Source organism: Melanotaenia boesemani, chromosome 19 (genome assembly GCF_017639745.1).
Source record: "Melanotaenia boesemani isolate fMelBoe1 chromosome 19, fMelBoe1.pri, whole genome shotgun sequence".
Lineage (NCBI taxonomy): Eukaryota > Metazoa > Chordata > Actinopteri > Atheriniformes > Melanotaeniidae > Melanotaenia > Melanotaenia boesemani.
The window spans coordinates 5,788,640-5,806,086 of NC_055700.1; the positions used below are offsets into that span (position 1 = coordinate 5,788,640).

At 38.3% G+C, this 17,447-nt stretch overlaps 2 protein-coding genes across 2 annotated transcripts in view; one reads left to right on the top strand and one right to left on the bottom strand.

Annotated features, from left to right (window-relative positions):
- pargl (poly (ADP-ribose) glycohydrolase, like) lies at positions 1-11,807 on the top strand. Its single transcript, XM_041970644.1, has 16 exons — positions 1-134; positions 2,847-3,184; positions 3,734-3,862; positions 4,276-4,353; positions 4,464-4,535; positions 4,614-4,700; positions 5,786-5,946; positions 6,022-6,095; positions 6,171-6,243; positions 6,705-6,780; positions 6,864-7,011; positions 7,632-7,710; positions 7,785-7,893; positions 8,026-8,125; positions 9,128-9,256; positions 9,836-11,807. The coding sequence occupies exons 2-16, from the start codon at positions 2,849-2,851 to the stop codon at positions 9,940-9,942; spliced, it is 1,758 nt and encodes a 585-aa protein (XP_041826578.1). The 5' UTR covers positions 1-134; positions 2,847-2,848; the 3' UTR covers positions 9,943-11,807.
- ogdhb (oxoglutarate dehydrogenase b) overlaps positions 11,715-17,447 on the bottom strand; it is a 24,479-nt gene continuing 18,746 nt past the window's right edge. Inside the window, exons 13-23 of the mRNA XM_041970643.1 lie at positions 17,180-17,282; positions 16,899-17,027; positions 16,648-16,798; positions 15,803-15,930; positions 15,435-15,613; positions 14,926-14,997; positions 14,543-14,668; positions 14,372-14,444; positions 14,116-14,279; positions 13,718-13,872; positions 11,715-12,839 (exon numbers count right to left, since the gene is read on the bottom strand). Of these exons, the coding sequence (XP_041826577.1) occupies positions 12,719-12,839; positions 13,718-13,872; positions 14,116-14,279; positions 14,372-14,444; positions 14,543-14,668; positions 14,926-14,997; positions 15,435-15,613; positions 15,803-15,930; positions 16,648-16,798; positions 16,899-17,027; positions 17,180-17,282 (1,401 nt within the window). The 3' untranslated portion in view covers positions 11,715-12,718. The remainder of the gene's footprint in view (positions 12,840-13,717; positions 13,873-14,115; positions 14,280-14,371; positions 14,445-14,542; positions 14,669-14,925; positions 14,998-15,434; positions 15,614-15,802; positions 15,931-16,647; positions 16,799-16,898; positions 17,028-17,179; positions 17,283-17,447) is intronic.

The window sequence follows — 17,447 nt, forward strand, 5'->3', positions numbered from 1 at the left end:
TTTCGTTTTCGCTGCAAATTGTAATTAAACTTCCGTCTGCGTGTGTTTTGTCGGTCCTGGCAGTTTTTATTACAAATTAAACTTACAATTAACAACAGTTACGTTACATTTGAATGCAACTGTCTTTGGTAAAGGTGAGTTTTTTCTTCCACTTTTTTTCTGTTTAAGCGCAATTACGCACGTAAAGGCAGGACTATAACCAGTTAGGGCTTTCAGGTTGCCAGACAATCTCAGTATTTCGTAAAATAACAAAACCCAATCATGGATCATAGATCACCACAAAATGGAATATTCTCTGAGATCATCTCTGAAATTTTGGCTGTTTGGGTTTACACAGATGTTCATGGATCCCAGTGGATGGATGATAGTCTGATAACTTGATCCGATCTAAATTAGTTGCTGTAAAAATCTTCTACTACAGCTCAAAATATTCAGTTGCCTGATAAGATTTTTGAAGTTATAAAAAGAAAATACTATTATTTGGATTTTAAAAAATGGCCCAAATACGTTTTCTTGATACTACACAAATAATCCAATATCAAAACTTAATTTATAACAGTGTTGGATTGCTGTCTGGGTAAAATGAGATGTCCCGATGCCACTGTGGACTCTAGTTCTTATGTGTTTTTTTCATTATTTTCTATTGGCTATTTCACAATATTATTTAAAATATGATATAAACCAGGGGTAGCCAACATTGTTCCTCGAGGGCCCCAATCCTGCAGGTTTTCCAGATTTCCCTGCTCCAACACACTTGATTTAAATTAACGAGTTATTGTGGAGATCCTTATAGGCTGTTGGATCCATTTAATTTGAGTCGGGTGTGCTGGAGCAGGGAAATCTGGAAAACCTGCCGGATTGGGGCCCTCGAGGACCAAAGTTGGCTACTCCTGATATAAACTAATACAAAGTATTTGTCAGTCATATCTGAAGACAGAATGGACATTTGTAGTGTTTTATTTGTTTGACAGGATGTTTTATGGCTGAAAGTGTGTAGTTACTGGCCAATAATAGCATGTGGGTGGGAGGATGCTAGAACCACAATGGTAACAGACCCCTTACCTCTTTTCCCAGTTTCCACCCCTTTGATTACACACAAGGAGAGGGGAGGCGAGGTGACAGCCATCTAACAAAATTAGATGAATTTGTTTTAGAGTGACTAAGTTGAAATTTACTTTTAATTTGAATTAAATGTCGGATTAAGAAGCCATGTCACTTTGAGAGACTGCAGCAGCTGAAAAGTTTTTTCCAAAGCATAAACTGGGGAACCTTTGCTTATAGTTCCTCCAACCAGTCTCCTTTCTCCTGTCCTTCAAAATATTTAGCTATGAATTACGTCAAGGTCACAAGCAGGAGGACAGAGGAGACGAAGAGACGGAAACTAGAGAGATTAAATTAGCTTTGGAGCTGTCAAGCATGAGGAGAGCGGAAAGAGAGAAAATCAACTCAATTTCATTTTGCGTGTAACACATGCAAACACCTTAGTGTAATTAGTAATAGGTGGTTTATAAACTATATAAAGTAGTTTGTGCATAACTGAATACTTGCAAATCTTTGTTCAAATGCACACAAAAATGTCTAAAAATTACACACAAAAAATGTACACATGCAAAAGTTACAAAAATGCACAAACATTAATATTCATTCATTCATTCTTGTAACGCTTTATCTATTACGGGTCGGGTAGCTTATCCCAGCATTTTATCAGGTGAGAGGCAGGGCATTTTTGTAAAAGTTGTAGGAAATTTTCTGGTGTGTTCATGTACAGGTGTAACTGTTTGTTGTCTGGTGATGGTGTGGATTGAAGGGTCGTTTCCTTCTGTCTGTGATCTTTTTGTCTCCTTTCTTCTTTCCCTTTTGCTCTTTTTGCTATTTTTCATCTTTTTCTGTCCCCTCCGGTCAGGTCCAGCAAGATTACATAGATTCCATGATTAAAAGTAAATAAATAAATAAATTAATCAGATTATCAAGAGGAGCCTTACCCATAGACCTCCCCTTGGCAGAGAAAATTTGTTCAGCAGGACACAGCAACCAGATTATCATTTTGCTGCTATGATGCTGAACAGGACAAGCTAAAAAAAAAAAAAAAAAATCAGGTGAGAGGCAGGGTACACCCTGATCCACCAGTCCACCTCAGGGTGTGGGCACATTAATATTTTACATACAAATGCTTGACCTTTGACCTCGTAAATCTTAAAGGTTTGTTTTGAAAAAAGCTTCTATGCATACAAATCGTTAAAGGATTGCCCTGTACGCACAGACAAAACTGCATTTACACACAAATTAATCTACAAGGATTCAACGGTTTTTGAGACTCTTCACCTCTCCAGGAGCCTCACAGCTTCATGCTTAGATGGTGCGTTTAAGTGCTGGTGGAAAGCTGGGTCATCTGAAATTTCATTGGATTTCTTTCTGGATTTATTTCAAAGCAGGAAAGATGCTTTCTGTGACAGAATACTTCATGCGGTTTACAAACCATGTATTACACATTCAACGACCCAAAGTAACACATAAATTAGTTCACACAGTTTATAAATCATGTATTACATACACACAATGATATCTAAGTCAATTTTCTCTCCAGAGGGATGGCTGTGATGCTGTTTGCAAACAGTAACTGCTGGCCTTCCGTAACCAGCAGGTTCATTTACAGAGAGAGTAACTGTTAGTTGCTGCCATAGTTTTTTGTCTTTTACATTGTACTGACAGCATTCCTGGTTCTGCGTTTGTATTTTTAAGTTCCTGCTTCTTGGTACTGTAATTATAACCACCAGTCCAGCATGAGGATTCAGACTGAAGCTCACAGCGGGCCTTCCTGATCATCTCCTGTTTATAACTCCATGCAGAGATGAGCAGATCGAATAATCGCAACGATAGCTCCCAGATGAAAAGCATCATCCAGCAGGATGACCAGCCAGTGAATCAAAATGAAAAACCCAAGTGTGGAAAAGAGCAGAGCAACAAAAACAGCTCAGGCCAAGCAGACAACGCCGCCTCCCCCTCCTCTTCTGCTGGACCCTCCTCTCAGGATGAAAGCAGGTCAGATGACAACCAGCCTGTATCATCACAGAGGGAGGAGGCCACCTCATCATGCTGCCAGCTGGAAGATTTGAGAAGACTTTCACAATGTGAGACTAAGCTGAAACCTCTGAGCTTCAGCAGGTCCCACACCGTCCTCATAAATGTAAGTCAAGATGATTAATGAGATATCAAATACATTATTTATATACAGTCATTTAATGATGCAGTGTAAAAAGTCCAGAGCAGAATTTAATGCCAGCAACACTGAAAAAGTTAGCAGAAAATTTAAAGTCCATTCAGTCAGCAGTCACCTCGCCTCAAGTGGCTCGCCAGGACATCGCAGGCTGCAGGAAAACCTAGAGAGTGTGGTGGAGAAAGTAAAACTTGTTTAAATTTAAGACGTTGAGCAAAATTAGCTTTGAGCACAACACACACACATTTAGTGTTTCCTGCAGGTATGTTCCTTTTAGCTTCTGGATTATTTTATCATATGTTAATATTATGGTTTATGTTGCTGAAATAAGAAAAACCTTTTATGAAAAAGATCTGGATGGCAGCATGTTATGTTTAAGACATTTTCAGTGATAATGGAGCCCTTAAACGATGGACGATGAATCTTAGATTCTGATCACACAGTGTCCCATGTTTTTAAAACAGGGTTGTATTTTTGTGAAGTACTTCATGAAAATGATTCTTCTGTTTGTTCTTCCAGGTGGATGCTTTCAACTACGGTGCAGAACTTATTTCTCAGGAAGGGACAGACCTGTGGCTCAGTAACCATGTAAAGATGCCGTATTCACCAGCAAGCTTCACTTTCCAAATGGGTCTTTTGAAAAATAAGGTGAAGGAATCGTGATTAAACAGTATCTCACTTTGGCTTTCAAACTTGGTCGTTGTGTCCCTCCTGAGAAGTGATTTAGACATGAAGAAGACATGGTTCTAACAGGATTTTTATTAAATGGAGTCTTGTTGTCTTTTCTATAGAACTGTTTGTGATGAAGCTGTTTTTCAGTGTCTGGATAGAAAGTTCCTAAAAATGGTTTTAAGGGCCATACTCTCTCCTTAGAAACCTTTAGTACAGCCATGATGTAACACAGAGAAAGCCCCTCAGACTGAGTCTTACTACTAAAGCTTACCTTCAGCAATCTTCATATTCATACATAAACGATGCAGATTTTTATTGCATAAAGGAAAATGAGCAGGAAGTCAGACTGAACAACATTGCAAGTACTAAATCTCACTGGATCCTACCAGGTGTTGAGGTGGAAACTGATCTCCAAGAAGCTTGAAGCTTTGACCAAAAGGACAACAGTGAGCGCTGATGACGTGAAAGTACGTATACATAGTCACCTTTTGCCCCCTTTTAAATGACCATTCTGTCATCTCCCATCAAGCAATGGGAAATGTTTGCTCTAACTCTTTTAAATTGTTCCTGTCGCCAGGAAGCCATCCTCAAATATAACCCGAAGTATAAAGACCAGTGGTCGTTTGATGCCCTCTCCACATTTGTTAAGGTCAGTGTTTAACCATAATCATCAGTTTCTTAAATGTTTAAAAATGTAATGATAATTTACAACTTATTTTCTTTTCAGTGCATCCCAGTATCAGAGAACTACTTTGAGGCACTGTTTCCAAAGATCGCCTCCTTGGCATTAAAGCTGCCCATGGAAGTGAAGAAGGTATCGCTGGAAGCAGCATAGTTTTATTATCATTAAAATTAAGTTGTACAAAACAAAACATCAGACTGTTAGAACAAATTCATATGTAACAAAAAAGTATTTAATTATATTTGAATTGTCTTTCAGTACATCTCATTTTCAAACTTAATTTTCAAACATAACCCTTTAACAGTTTAATTTTCATTGAATGTAATGAATTTTATTAAAAATTAGTGGAAATCATCCTGACTGAGCCATTTCTAGCACATGGTTTGAATACATCTTAAGTGTTTGTTATCCTATTACTGTTTAAAGTTTTGACAGTTTTTCTGTTTTTTAGGGATGTTAAATTTAATCGTTTCTACGAAACGTCGCGGTGCAGACTTGGAAGATTCTGCATTGATGCAGTAACAGAACATAATCGATTATAAAAACTAAATGTATATATTCTGCTGCCGTTTGCATGTGGCGTAATCTGGCTGCTGCAAAGGCTCGTAGATCCGAGGCTGAATCTGTTTTGAAACCTTTGTAAAAAGGAAAATTGTAAAATATATATCAGTATCTCACTGGAAATACATCCATTGTCTCAGGGAAATCACGTAAGATTACGCATGAAAATGTATAAGTTAGCTTAAGGCTAATGTCTATGACAAATACTATTGACAAGCTAACGATTAGCATGCACAAACATACTAAAAGGATTTTTTTGTCCATCAACAAATGTTTACCTCAACAATATTCTCTGTGTTTAATTACAATTTAACTAGAATTTCACAATTTCACATTATACTAATGTTTTTTGTTTTTTTCCCCGGCAATGGAAAAGTAAATAATGAAGTTGAAAATAACATCATTTACATGTTTATGATGTTTGTCAATATCAGGACATTCAGACTGATTTCTGAAATAATTATAAATAAACATGGAGTTCATAATTACCTGACTGTTTCTATTCATTGATAAAGAAAGTAGCAGTGTGCAGTGATAAAGAAAACTGAGGATGCAACACAGTGATGCTTTACCGAATCAAATTAAATCGTGCTTCATAGCTAATTCTACGAAAAATAAATATGACTATTGGTCATTGTGTGTTTCCACATGCTCAGGCCATCCCGCTGCTTCAGAGAGGACACTCTGCATCCATCACTCTGTCACAGGTTCAGATTTCCTGCCTGCTGGCTAACGCATTTTTCTGCACCTTCCCTCATCGCAACACCACCAGTCCCAAAGCAGAGTACCACAACTACCCCTCCATTAACTTTGCCAGGTCAGGAAATGCTGCATAACTCGTGTCTCCATGCTGTCTTCATCCTGTGTTTTAACATACTCATTCTGTGTGCAGCTTGTTTGGAAACTGGTCAGAGAGGAAGAAAGAGAAGCTGCGGGCCATCATGTATTACTTCAAGGTGGTGACAGGTAAGTGGAAACCTCTTCTGACTGGTTTTTGTGAGACATATCAGAGGAATTCTGTAATGTTTTTTGTCTTTGCAGACACTAAACTGGAAGGACTGGTGACATTTGAGAGGCATTGCCTCAAAGACACAGGCGAACCCAACTGGAGAGAGTAATGACTTTTCTTTTCTTTGTTTTATTTTTTATCAGCATGTTCATAATTTCATATATTTTTATGTGTGTAGATAAATGAAACAGTTTTAGGGATGAGCAGAGATACAGTGAGAGGTGGTTAATGCTTCTGGCAAGGCTACTCAGGTATCAGGAAGAAACAGAGGTGGTGAGAAAGTCATCCTGAAGGGAGAATGAGACAACAGAAGGAGTTTAAAGTAAAATTACAAGTTTCTGACCGGTTTCGATGGCACACTGACACAGTTTTAGCTTTATTACCTTTATTTATGTTAAACAGTCTATGTTAAGTATAACTGTGTAAGTGGTTATGTGGCTTAATGGATTAACAGAAATGTTCTTTAAGTCATGTGATCCTTTTTCATTCAACTAAGTTGTGAATAAACAGATTTTAATAACGGGCTTCTCACCCTCTCTGAAAATGTGTGGTTGATTTTATTGTAGCTGTAAGGAGAAGCTGCAGAAACTGCACGTCACATCAGAAGGCTGCATCGAGACTGAAGGTACTGGTATGCTTCAGGTGAGAACCGGCCGCAGCAGAGGGGGTCCACAGCTGTTTCACTCCCCAGCTGAGAGGTGATTTGTGTGGGTGTGTGTGTGCAGGTGGACTTTGCCTCCAGCTGGATAGGCGGAGGTGTTCTGAGCTCTGGTCTGGTTCAGGAAGAGATCCTGTTCCTCATGAATCCGGAGCTGATCGTTTCTCGTCTCTTCACAGAGAGACTCGCAGACGACGAGTGTCTGATCATCACAGGTGAAAATAAAATGATATGAAAAGAGAAGTTCAATGTTTGTGGTTTATAATTAGAATAATTATGATTTAGCTATAAATAAATAATGATAATTAAATAATGTGTCTTTTTTTTAGATGCTACCTTACTGATATATCTTTTCAAAATTTCCAGAACAACCTAAAAATTTGTTTGAGATTCAAAACAAACAAATATTTTGTCAAAAATACATCAGGTTCGAGGATCAAAAACTAGACCTGCTCTGAGCCAGTGGGGGGTGTTGTAGCCATTTTAACCCACAAATTACAATCTCTTAAAATATTTGTTTTTTTGTTTTTTGTTTTACAAATTTTCAAAGCTCAAACAACATGTTTTAGGGTGCAGTAACCCTTTAATTGCTGATGTCCCAAATGTTGCTGAACTGTTTTATTTCTTTGTGACCAGCTCATACACACCCTGCTGTGGCAAAGATGAGCTAAAACACTAAATGAAGGCTAAATTGCAGTTAAAGATGACCACGTTCTGCTTGTTTTTACCTAAAACATGAAAGATATTTAACCCTTTTAAACATGAAACAGTATATTTTAATGCTTTTCAGCAGGACTTGAGGTGTTAATAGTGTGTTTTTATGATTGTTTCTCAGGCTCACAGCAGTTCAGTACTTACCATGGTTTTAGCGACAGCTTCGAGTGGACGGGTCCTTATACAGAGCAACTTAAAAGGTCTGTTTAAAACCTGAACTAGTTTTTTTTGTCACTGGGTCTTCTACGACCTAATTTGTTCTGATTTTGATTAGAGATGCGTGGGCTCGGCTGGAGAGGCAGATCCTGGTCATCGACGCGATGCAGTTCAGACATCGTTGGGAGCAATACAACATGAGGAACATCACTCGGGAACTGAACAAGGTGAGGTTACGGTTTCTTATGGGTTTCTCAGCCCATTGTCCTGCAGAAAAATGAGCAATGGTCCCATTTAGCTGGATGTTGTCGGAGCTGTACTGTTTACATGTTCTATGTTTTTCTGTTGTGTATTTGAAGGCATACTGTGGGTTTAAAAAGTACCAAGGGCATAAAAACCCCGACATCGCCACAGGAAAATGGGGCTGTGGAGCCTTTAACGGAGACCCACAACTCAAAGGTGAACTTTGTGACAGTAATCTACTGTCTACAACCAAGCAATCAGAGATTACATAAAATTACATTCAGTCATTTAACAGATGCTTTTCTCCTAGATTTATAAGTGATGAACAACATTCAAGCAAAATTCTAGATTTTACTCAACTTTCAAAGGTTTCTGCTGTTTAGTGCATTCACACAGAGAAATACAGCTATACAACTTAAACAGTGGCAGTGTAAGCGCCACTTTTGTGATAATTACAATATTTTAAGAATGTTAGAGAGTATTTGAGTCCAGAGAAATAACAGTTATTTGATCATAATTTGATTTTGTAGTCAGGAAAGAAGGAAAGGAAAGAAAAGAGGAGAAGAAGAAAATAGAGGCCTTAGAGATGTTCTATACAGATATTTATAAAATAAAGTGGCGACAGTGAAGCTGAAACTAGTTAAGTCAATGAAGGGCAAGGAAGGAAACAGCGTAACCGTTTACCAGCTCCGTTCCCTGACTGGCCAGCTAAGGTTACAATAGCTTTCATAAAAGCCGTCTAATATTATCTCGTCCCCAGCCCAGGCAAGACCGCCAGCTGGCCTGGAGCCATACGCTTGTTTTACCATTGGTAAAGCCAACTAAGCCAACGTAACAGCCCCCAAAGAAGCAACTAAGTTTTCTACAGACAAAATGATAATAAACAAATATAGGCTAGTTATTCTTTGCTTACAGCAACATGCAAATAAACATATAACAGACAGAAGAAATGATCCCAGCATTCTGATTAATAGTTGAGACACAATGGAACATTTATGCAAAACTAATGAAAAGAAACCTGTTGATTACTGTGGAAATAAGATGTTGCTGCTGAGTTAAAATAGCTGCTTCTCTAAAATAACTGCTGTTCTAGGACTTTAAGAGTTAAATGTGACATTCAAGCCGTTTTCTTACTGAAGTGTGTGTGGGGGGAAAACAGGCAGTCTCAGCTCCACTTCACACAGAGTGGCATGATTCTGACTCTTTGTACGTTTTCAGCGGTTATTCAGCTGATGGCAGCAGCCAAGGCCAGCCGGGGTTTGGCCTTCTTCACCTTTAGAGATGAAGAACTGAAGAAAGGTCTGCAGCAGATCTACCACCTGCTGGTCAAAGAGGGGACAACAGTTGGTGAGAGTTCTCAAGAATTAAAAGAACTTTTTTTATTTTAGCTTTTTGCATAATAATCTTTTTCTGTTCAGGTCTGAATGTTTTAGTCTCGTAGTTTTAATGAACTGATGTTTACTTACAGATAATCACCAAATGTCTTTAAGAATAGAGGGAAAAATGGAGAAAGTATTAATGCCTGCCTAGAAAACATGATCAGACCTGTTTTTTATGTCTTTGGTTTTAAGTTACAATCTACCACAAGTAATGTTAGCTCATATATCTTACATCTATTTAGTGATTCAGTTTCAAACAAAAACAGCCTTTATATTTTAAAGAACACTTGCATGAGCAGCAGTTAGACGAACAAACACATTTTTACCCATTTTATATCAGCTGTGATGGGTCTTATGCTCCTAATTGATAGAAACTAGCTTATTGACATAGTTTATTAACAATTTCTCCCTCATCTGATAAACATTTAAATTAATGTTTCCTCTATTTAATTTATAATTAGCACAAAATTACAGGAGTAACTTGAAAATATCCCTTTAATTTACAGCTGCAAAATGTTCCTTTTCTAACAAAGCCTGTATTTCACAGACAAACTGTACAACCTTCTGGAGGACTACTGTGCTCATCAGCACAAACACATTGATCTGTTCAGTTTCATCAGAAAACGCATCAAACCTTCCAAAAGTCGTATGTGAGGACATCTGCACTTCGTTTGCACTCAAATCTGAAGGAATTATTTAATGCAGAAAAGAGGAGAAAACTGCATAATACATGTTCTTTACTTTGTTTTTAGCCTACAGGTAGCAACTCTAAGGAAATCAAGGATTCTTAGGATTCTTTTATTTTGGTTTGTGTTTTGTGATTTAGCAAACTAAACTGGTGTATCAATGATGTACTAAACCTACTTTTAAATTATTTTCAGGTTGACAAGCAGAAAGCAGAGGCTGCATTCACAAAATCCTCCTAAGGCTAAAAGCAGATGCTACTGATAAGTAAAGCCTCAGAGCTATATTTAACTGTAAACTCTCTGAGGTCCAGTTTATGCACCTTGAATGCAGGCAAAGGGTAAAAAAAGAGAAAAAGCAGGGCATATGCAGGGAAGGGATTACTGTTTTATCACAAGTTGATATTTAACACACCCACCATTACCTATTACCTCACTGACATGCCCAGGAAGTTATATTACCCAACCCTTCAGGCCAGTACAGCCCTTTTCCCGCCAAAACCACATGAGCAAATTTAATTTGATCTGTTGTGTTGTTTGTGTGCATCCTGTTATTTTAGACAAAATCAGTTCAGTGAACCAGCCCTCTTCACATAAGAGTAGTATTCCAGTTACTGCAGGAGACTACTTTGGAGATAAAATTGCAACCAAAAGCATATTTTCAGAAACAGGTATCTAGCTACACATAAGATAATTTGTTCCGATCATGTGCAGTCAATAAAGATGCACTCCTCAGCCTTGGCATCTATTTGCCTTTATTACCATCTGCAGAATAAAAATATTCTTCCTTTTACATAATCAGTGGAAAGTTTGGACACTCTTTTCCACTGGATTTAATGGGAAAGAGCATCCAAACTTTGACTAGTGGTGTATTTCTACATTTAGTGCAGCTCTCTTATAAAACGTCATCTTTCTGCATACATTTGTTGCAGTTGTCCATTATTTGTCAACCTGTAATCCAGCTGTGTTCTTGTTGTTTAAATTTGTTTTTTAAACAGATTAAACTGCAATTTTCCCTTCATCAAAATTTGTTCATAAAATTTTATGGTTTTATTTAAGAACCTTGACATGATTGATATTGCCTGAAAAGACCAAGACCTAACAGACAAATCACCTCACGAATCATTCCTTACACTTTAAAGCCCGACCCAAGAAAAAATGGGGAAAAATATTTTTTATCCGAAGTCTTTCTTTGGCCCTTTAACAAATTGGAAAAAATATATATAAAAATTATTTTTGTATATTCACTGTTTATTACAGTGTGATGTCAAACATATTGTAGTGCAAAAGGCCTCCACAAGGGGGCAGAAGACAAGCACCATATTGTGTTCAACAGGGTTTTGAGCAAAGTTTTTACCATAAAGTGATGCAAAAGGTCTCAGAAGCTGTATGTCACTTCTTAATAGGAGCTTCTGAAAATGCAACCAGTTGGGGACCACTTTCAGCCTGAGGGTGAAATTTGAGAAAAATTTTATGGATTTTTTTTCTGAAACTGTGATTTTGTTTAGTTGTAACTGTATCTAATCTGATTGTGGAGCTTTACCTTTAAGAAAGTGGCACTGGTTTACATGTACCTGTAGCTGGAGAGTTAGATGAGATTTAACCGTAAACCAACGTTGAGCAACTTTCTGTATTTTTAATGAAACGTCTTGGTTTCCATATTTGAATTTGCACTACAGTGTTGATTTACTATTTTCCTGCTGCTTAAATTTCAGACATGCTATTGATGAAAGAAAACAAAAAGGTTTCGTCAATAGCTGTGTTCAGCAACCTTTATTTGTTTAAAACAATAAAACATGCTTTACCATATGAAAATAAATACATTATTCAGCTCCAGTTCAGCCTTTGTGTGTTTGTAAAGGTTTCTGCCACTGCTGGCAAATTTATTTATTTTTTATTAAAATTCAACTAATTTCAAGTAACCTATATTTGGCACAAATGGACATCGATAGTGATGTATTAATAAGCTGAATGAACAAGACAATAAGATTTAAGAATTAACAGAAAATATATGCATATGAAGTCTGAGGTAGCTGACTTCCCTCTAAAACACGCAAATAAAAAATTCCCTGTTTAAATAAGAAAAAAGTGCAGAAACCTGTTGAACCTATAGGTTCAAAGACTTTTATTCTCCAGAATTTTGCTTCATTTACCCTGCTGATCTTTACTATGATCTGAAATCATGCAGCTAGCTTGTCTCAATCTTATTCTTACGCTGTGTTTTTTAATAGATGTGTTCTCATATGGTTTCCCTGCAACTACAGTTCGGAGACACTGCTGTGAGTATTAATTAAAGCTCTAATATGTCTCCAGTTCCCTGTCAAATCATGACTAATCATGTTGATGCAGAAGCTGTTTTCACACATTTAAATTGTTTGTGCTAAGCTACGCTAGCTGCTTGACTTACATTAGCTAATGACAAACCTCTTCCCTTAATGTCCTGATTAATCCCTATGTGATAATTGATGTACTAGCCCATTTTATTGGTTGAAGTAAGAGCAAAACAGGTGGAGTATTCTCAGTTTAATAAAAATAGATTAAACTTGCGATGATTTTGTAGAACATGAAATTAAATAGTGCTCATTATTCTGAACATGAGGTCTTCATGGTAACAGTGTCAAAAGTTATTTGGCACCTTTTATCTGAAGATTTGTGCAAAACATTATCACACAGTAAATCCCGTTTCTGGGTCCAGAAATCCTGTGAGCAGGTCCAGTCCATGTGGGGAAGGGTATGCAGATGAGATGTTAGACTTTCCCTGAGAAAGCATCCAGATCGAATGCTGTATCCAGCAAACGCTGCAGCTCTGTGAGGTGAGTCTGCTTGTTGCCAGTAGCTGGAGCAGCTGCAGGTTCCCGACCGGCGTACCTACAAACACACACAAAGAACCATCTAATCTACAGCTGCTCACACCGTTTTGTTGTAAAAATCTATTGCTGGAGAGGGCAGAAGATGCTCAATAGTCCCGGGATGTGAAACATATGGCCTGGGGGCCAAAAACGGCCCACTGTGGGGGTTCAATCTGGCTCGCTGGATGGATTTGGTAAAAATGAAAATGACAGAAGATATTAAGGTGCATTTTTTTTAATAATAGTAGCTGCAATTCCTAATTTGTCCACAGGAGGTGGCATTTCTTTTTTTCTGTGTAAATAGAAAACAAACAAAATAAATAAATAGAAAATCAACCAGATAAACAGAAATAAAAACTGTAATGTATAATAAAAATGAAGTATTTTTACATAAAGTTAAAACTTATTGAAAAAAAAAACAAATAAAACAGTTTTATGAATACAAATTAGATGATACAAAAAATGATAAAAATTAATTAAATTTAAAAATGTATACAAATTTTTAATAAATGTATATATTTTTATAAACGCATGTCAGTCTGAGCTAGTGTGTAAGAAATTATTTTGCTGATCAGTAAAACTAAACACTTTAGGTGTTTCAAAAACATCCCAAACGATGTTAAGGGGCATTTTGTATGTTATGTTCATACAGTTACAAACAAATATGGTTGCAATAGACAATAGAAAAGGTAATCTACTGTCTACATTACTTTTATTACATTTTTAGTATAATTTACACCATATTAATAAGTTATTTTTGGCTCTGCCAGCAAGAGTTTTGCTTCGACATAAAGGCACAGTTAAGGCAGCAGGATTTAAGCGGTTAAATTGGGCAATGACACAGAACTGTATCCTTTCATCCAACAATGAGTTTAAACCAGTTTAAGCCAAACTTACCAGACAGGACGAGCACTGCTGACGGTGGTACTGATGCGAGGCTTGAGGTAGTCATAGTAACCCTGATTCTTATGCTCTTCCTGACACCAGACCAAATCAGCATTCAGGTAGCGATCGGTCTCTACCTTTACAAGATCAAATGGAAACGGCGATAGCTGCAGCCAAAGAAGAATACACGTCAACACCCACAGATCAGATTATTTAAAGCAAACCAGAGTGGAAATATTACACATCCACAGCAACCAAAATGAGGGTTAGCAAGCTCTAACTTCTGTTTCAGCTAACAAATACAAAGTGAGATTGGAGTTCAGAGCAGCAGCATTAGATTAAGTGTATGCATTCTGTAGTGGATGTTTTTAGAAAACATCTCATATTTCAGCAGAGGCTTCTGGGATTACCTGTTCAATGCGGACAATAGCTACAGCATCATCCATGCCTCTGTTCTTGCGATCCCGGATCAGTTCATAGTAAATCTTGCCAGTGCAGAAAATGACTCTCTTCACCTTCTCTGGGCTGATGGCTGCAGGTCCATCATCTGGGATGAGGCGCTTGAAATGGGTGCCTGGGAAATAGAGAAGAAAAATTTCAGAGTAATTGAAACACTTTCTCTATTTCACACCCAACACGTCCTCCAAGTTTTCAGTCAGTGTTTACCTGGCAGCATGTCATCAAAGCTGGACTTGGCTTCAGGATGGCGCAACAGGGACTTTGGAGTGAACACCACCAGCTGCCGTTTCAGAGATAAAGAGAAAACAGAATATCATGAGTTACTTGAACTGGACTGACGTTCATGTTGACTCATGGTTATTCCTGAGCGTCACTCACAGGCTTCCTGAAAGGAAGCAGGATCTGTCTGCGGAGAACGTGGAAGTAGTTTGCAGGAGTAGAACAGTTGACCACAATCCAGTTACAATCGTGAAGTTGATTCACTGCAAAGTCTTCTGACAGTATCTGAAAAGAAGTCAGAAAGTAAAAACATCAGGAACATACTGGTGCACTACTGGTGAGGCCGTAAATTCTGGGATGATGTGTGCATTTTCAGTTAGGGAAATGATACTGTCAGAATTTTATTCATGTCTGTGTAGTTACTTTGGCTACTAGCAGCTTATGTTTACATTGCGCACCCACAGTGATTCTGATCCCAAATCTTAATAAAACAGAGTTTCATCTGTTTATATCTGAATATAGAGATTCTGACACAAACTCACGGGGAAAATATCTTGGTCATCATTGCACATCTGTAGAAACCTTTCAGGACGGGCGGACGAATGTTCTGGACCCTGAAAGAAAAAGCGAAATCCAAGAATTCAGAAGCTTACAAGTTATGGATTTTCTACAGGAATAAATCTATTTCTATACCATGCCCTGACGGTGAACTTTCATATATATACAGTAACAAAGCTATTGCTTTAAAAATAATCCATCTCTAAGCTTAGAAAGTGAAATCATAAGTTTATAACTGCTGATGAACTAATAAAAAGTCTTTTAACTTTGTCATGAAAGCACCGTCTCTGCAACCACCTAAAATCTAAGTTACTGTTAGACAAGCTTTCTTTATGAAAATATATTTAAACAATAAAACAAACATTCTATTTTACAAATAAAGTGTTTGCGTTTTACTTCTTCATGAGGTGGTATTCGAGCATAATGAAACTTAGATGTCAGAACCACATTTAAGATCAACAGAATGTGTTGGGTCATGTTTTTCTGGTCCTACCATCCCTTCCATGCCATGAGGAAGCAGCAGCACAATGCCGTTCTGTCTGACCCACTTGGCTTGTCCTGGGCTGATAAACTGATCAATGATGCACTGAGCTGTGTTGTGAAAGTCCCCAAACTGGGCCTCCCACAGAACCAGAGCACTGGGACTGGCCATGGCAAAGCCTAGCTCAAAACCTGCATGAAGAGGAGAAAACAAGAAGTTCAGAGATATTCATGAAGAGGAGCCCCACTGTTGACAAGCATACAGGGTTTATAGGGTCATATGAGGCAGGGAGTCATTCTGAACCCTGCTTTTGTAGATGGTCACGTTCAAACCTGGCATTCAGGTATTGTGGGAAAGGTTGGTGCATTTACGCGACTCACCTAGAACTCCATACTCAGAGAGACTGCTGTTGCAGACGGTATAAGGAGCCTGATCCGGTGAGATGTAGTTCATTGGGATGCAGATTTTCTTATCAACATTCTGGTCATGAAGAACATGGTGTCGATGGCTGTGAAGCAAAGCAAAGGGAAAAAATGCTGTTCAATTTTTCTGAACAGAAGAATACATGTTGTCTTAGGCGGTAGAGCAGGTCGTCCAATGATCGGAAGGTCGGCGGTTCGACTCCCTTCTCCCGCAGTCATCTGTCGTTGTGTCCTTGGGCAAGACACTTAACCCTCCTTGCCTCCAGTGTTGGCATCGCTGGTGTTTGAATGTGTGGATGAATGTTCGGTGATGGTCGGAGAGGCCGTAGGCGCAGACTGGCAGCCACGTTTCCGTCAGCTTGCCCCAGGGCAGCTGTGGCTACGCACGTAGCTTACCATCACCAGGTATGAGTGAGGAGTGGATGAATAATGGATTCACAATGTAAAGCGCTTTGGGTGCCTTGAAAAGCGCTATATAAATCTAATCCATCATTATTATTATTAATAGGTAGTGCCCAAAAAAGATTGCTCAGGAAAAGAAATTTCCTTTGCATGTCTTTCTGTATTAAAAACAGAATTTCCTTGTCAAGATGACAAACAACTAGATATAGTTATAACTAGTAAAATGAGCTGATTTCAAACAGAAGAAAAGAAAATTGGCTGCAGAGCCAAATGTGGGGCTTGAGGGTCACTGCCCTGCAGGTTTGAGAGGGAACAAATAAGAATTGATCCCTGCAATGCTCTCTGAAGGGAGCTCAGGCATAAGTCCATTTACTTTTAAATAACTTTCAAGGCATTGTTACCTGAATGTGCCCCTCTCCACATCCTGCCCACTGAGACGTACATGGATCCCTTCTTTGAGCAGAGAGCCGAAGGCCATATACTCCCCGAGAGCCCAGTCACAGACCCGCTGGGTCACCATGTTTGCACGTCCCTTCAGGATACGGCTTAACCCTGCAGCATGATCACACGGACACACACAGGCAGCTTTAATAGAGTCCAGTGCACTCTCACAGGATGTTCATGAACTATGGAGACATAGGATGAAGAGCACCTCCATGTATGGTGAAGTTTTCCTCTGGGACAGAAGCTGCGATGTTTCCAATGTGGTTGAGCTCGTCTTCGCTGATGCCGGTGGAAGGGCAGGTCATAGTTTTAGGCTGACCCTCCAGGGTGAAAAAACCTAAACACAAGAAAACATTACAAAAGTTTCTGACATAATATCAAATAAGAGAGAAATTAAACTAACTTCCACACCTGAAAAACCAGAACCAACAAACAGTTGGTTGAAAAAATGTTAAAACCAAAAGTAAATGATGCATGAACACATTTTACCAGGCCAGGGGGAGTCTAGCCAGTGCTTGGTGTGGAGAATCTTCTCATCTTTGGAACGAGCGTATGCATCTTCACAGATTTTATCATAGCTCGCAACTTCCTCCTGAAAGAGACAAACAGTTTGGGTTTGGAAAGGAAAAAAAGACTATTAGACATCACCACTAAATTATCCAAGTTCAACATATTTTTTATTTCACTTAAGTTCTTCATTTCATATGCTAATAGTATCATTTTAAACTTCTATTCAAACACATCTCTGTACAACCCT

Bases quoted from the DNA above. Each gene is read 5' to 3' on its own strand.
- pargl (XM_041970644.1), top strand. From the start codon at position 2,849: ATGAGCAGATCGAATAATCGCAACGATAGCTCCCAGATGAAAAGCATC. The intron at 6,781-6,863 runs GTGAGAACCGGC...GTGTGTGTGCAG, and splicing joins AAGGTACTGGTATGCTTCAG to GTGGACTTTGCCTCCAGCTG. The intron at 7,711-7,784 runs GTCTGTTTAAAA...GATTTTGATTAG, and splicing joins TATACAGAGCAACTTAAAAG to AGATGCGTGGGCTCGGCTGG.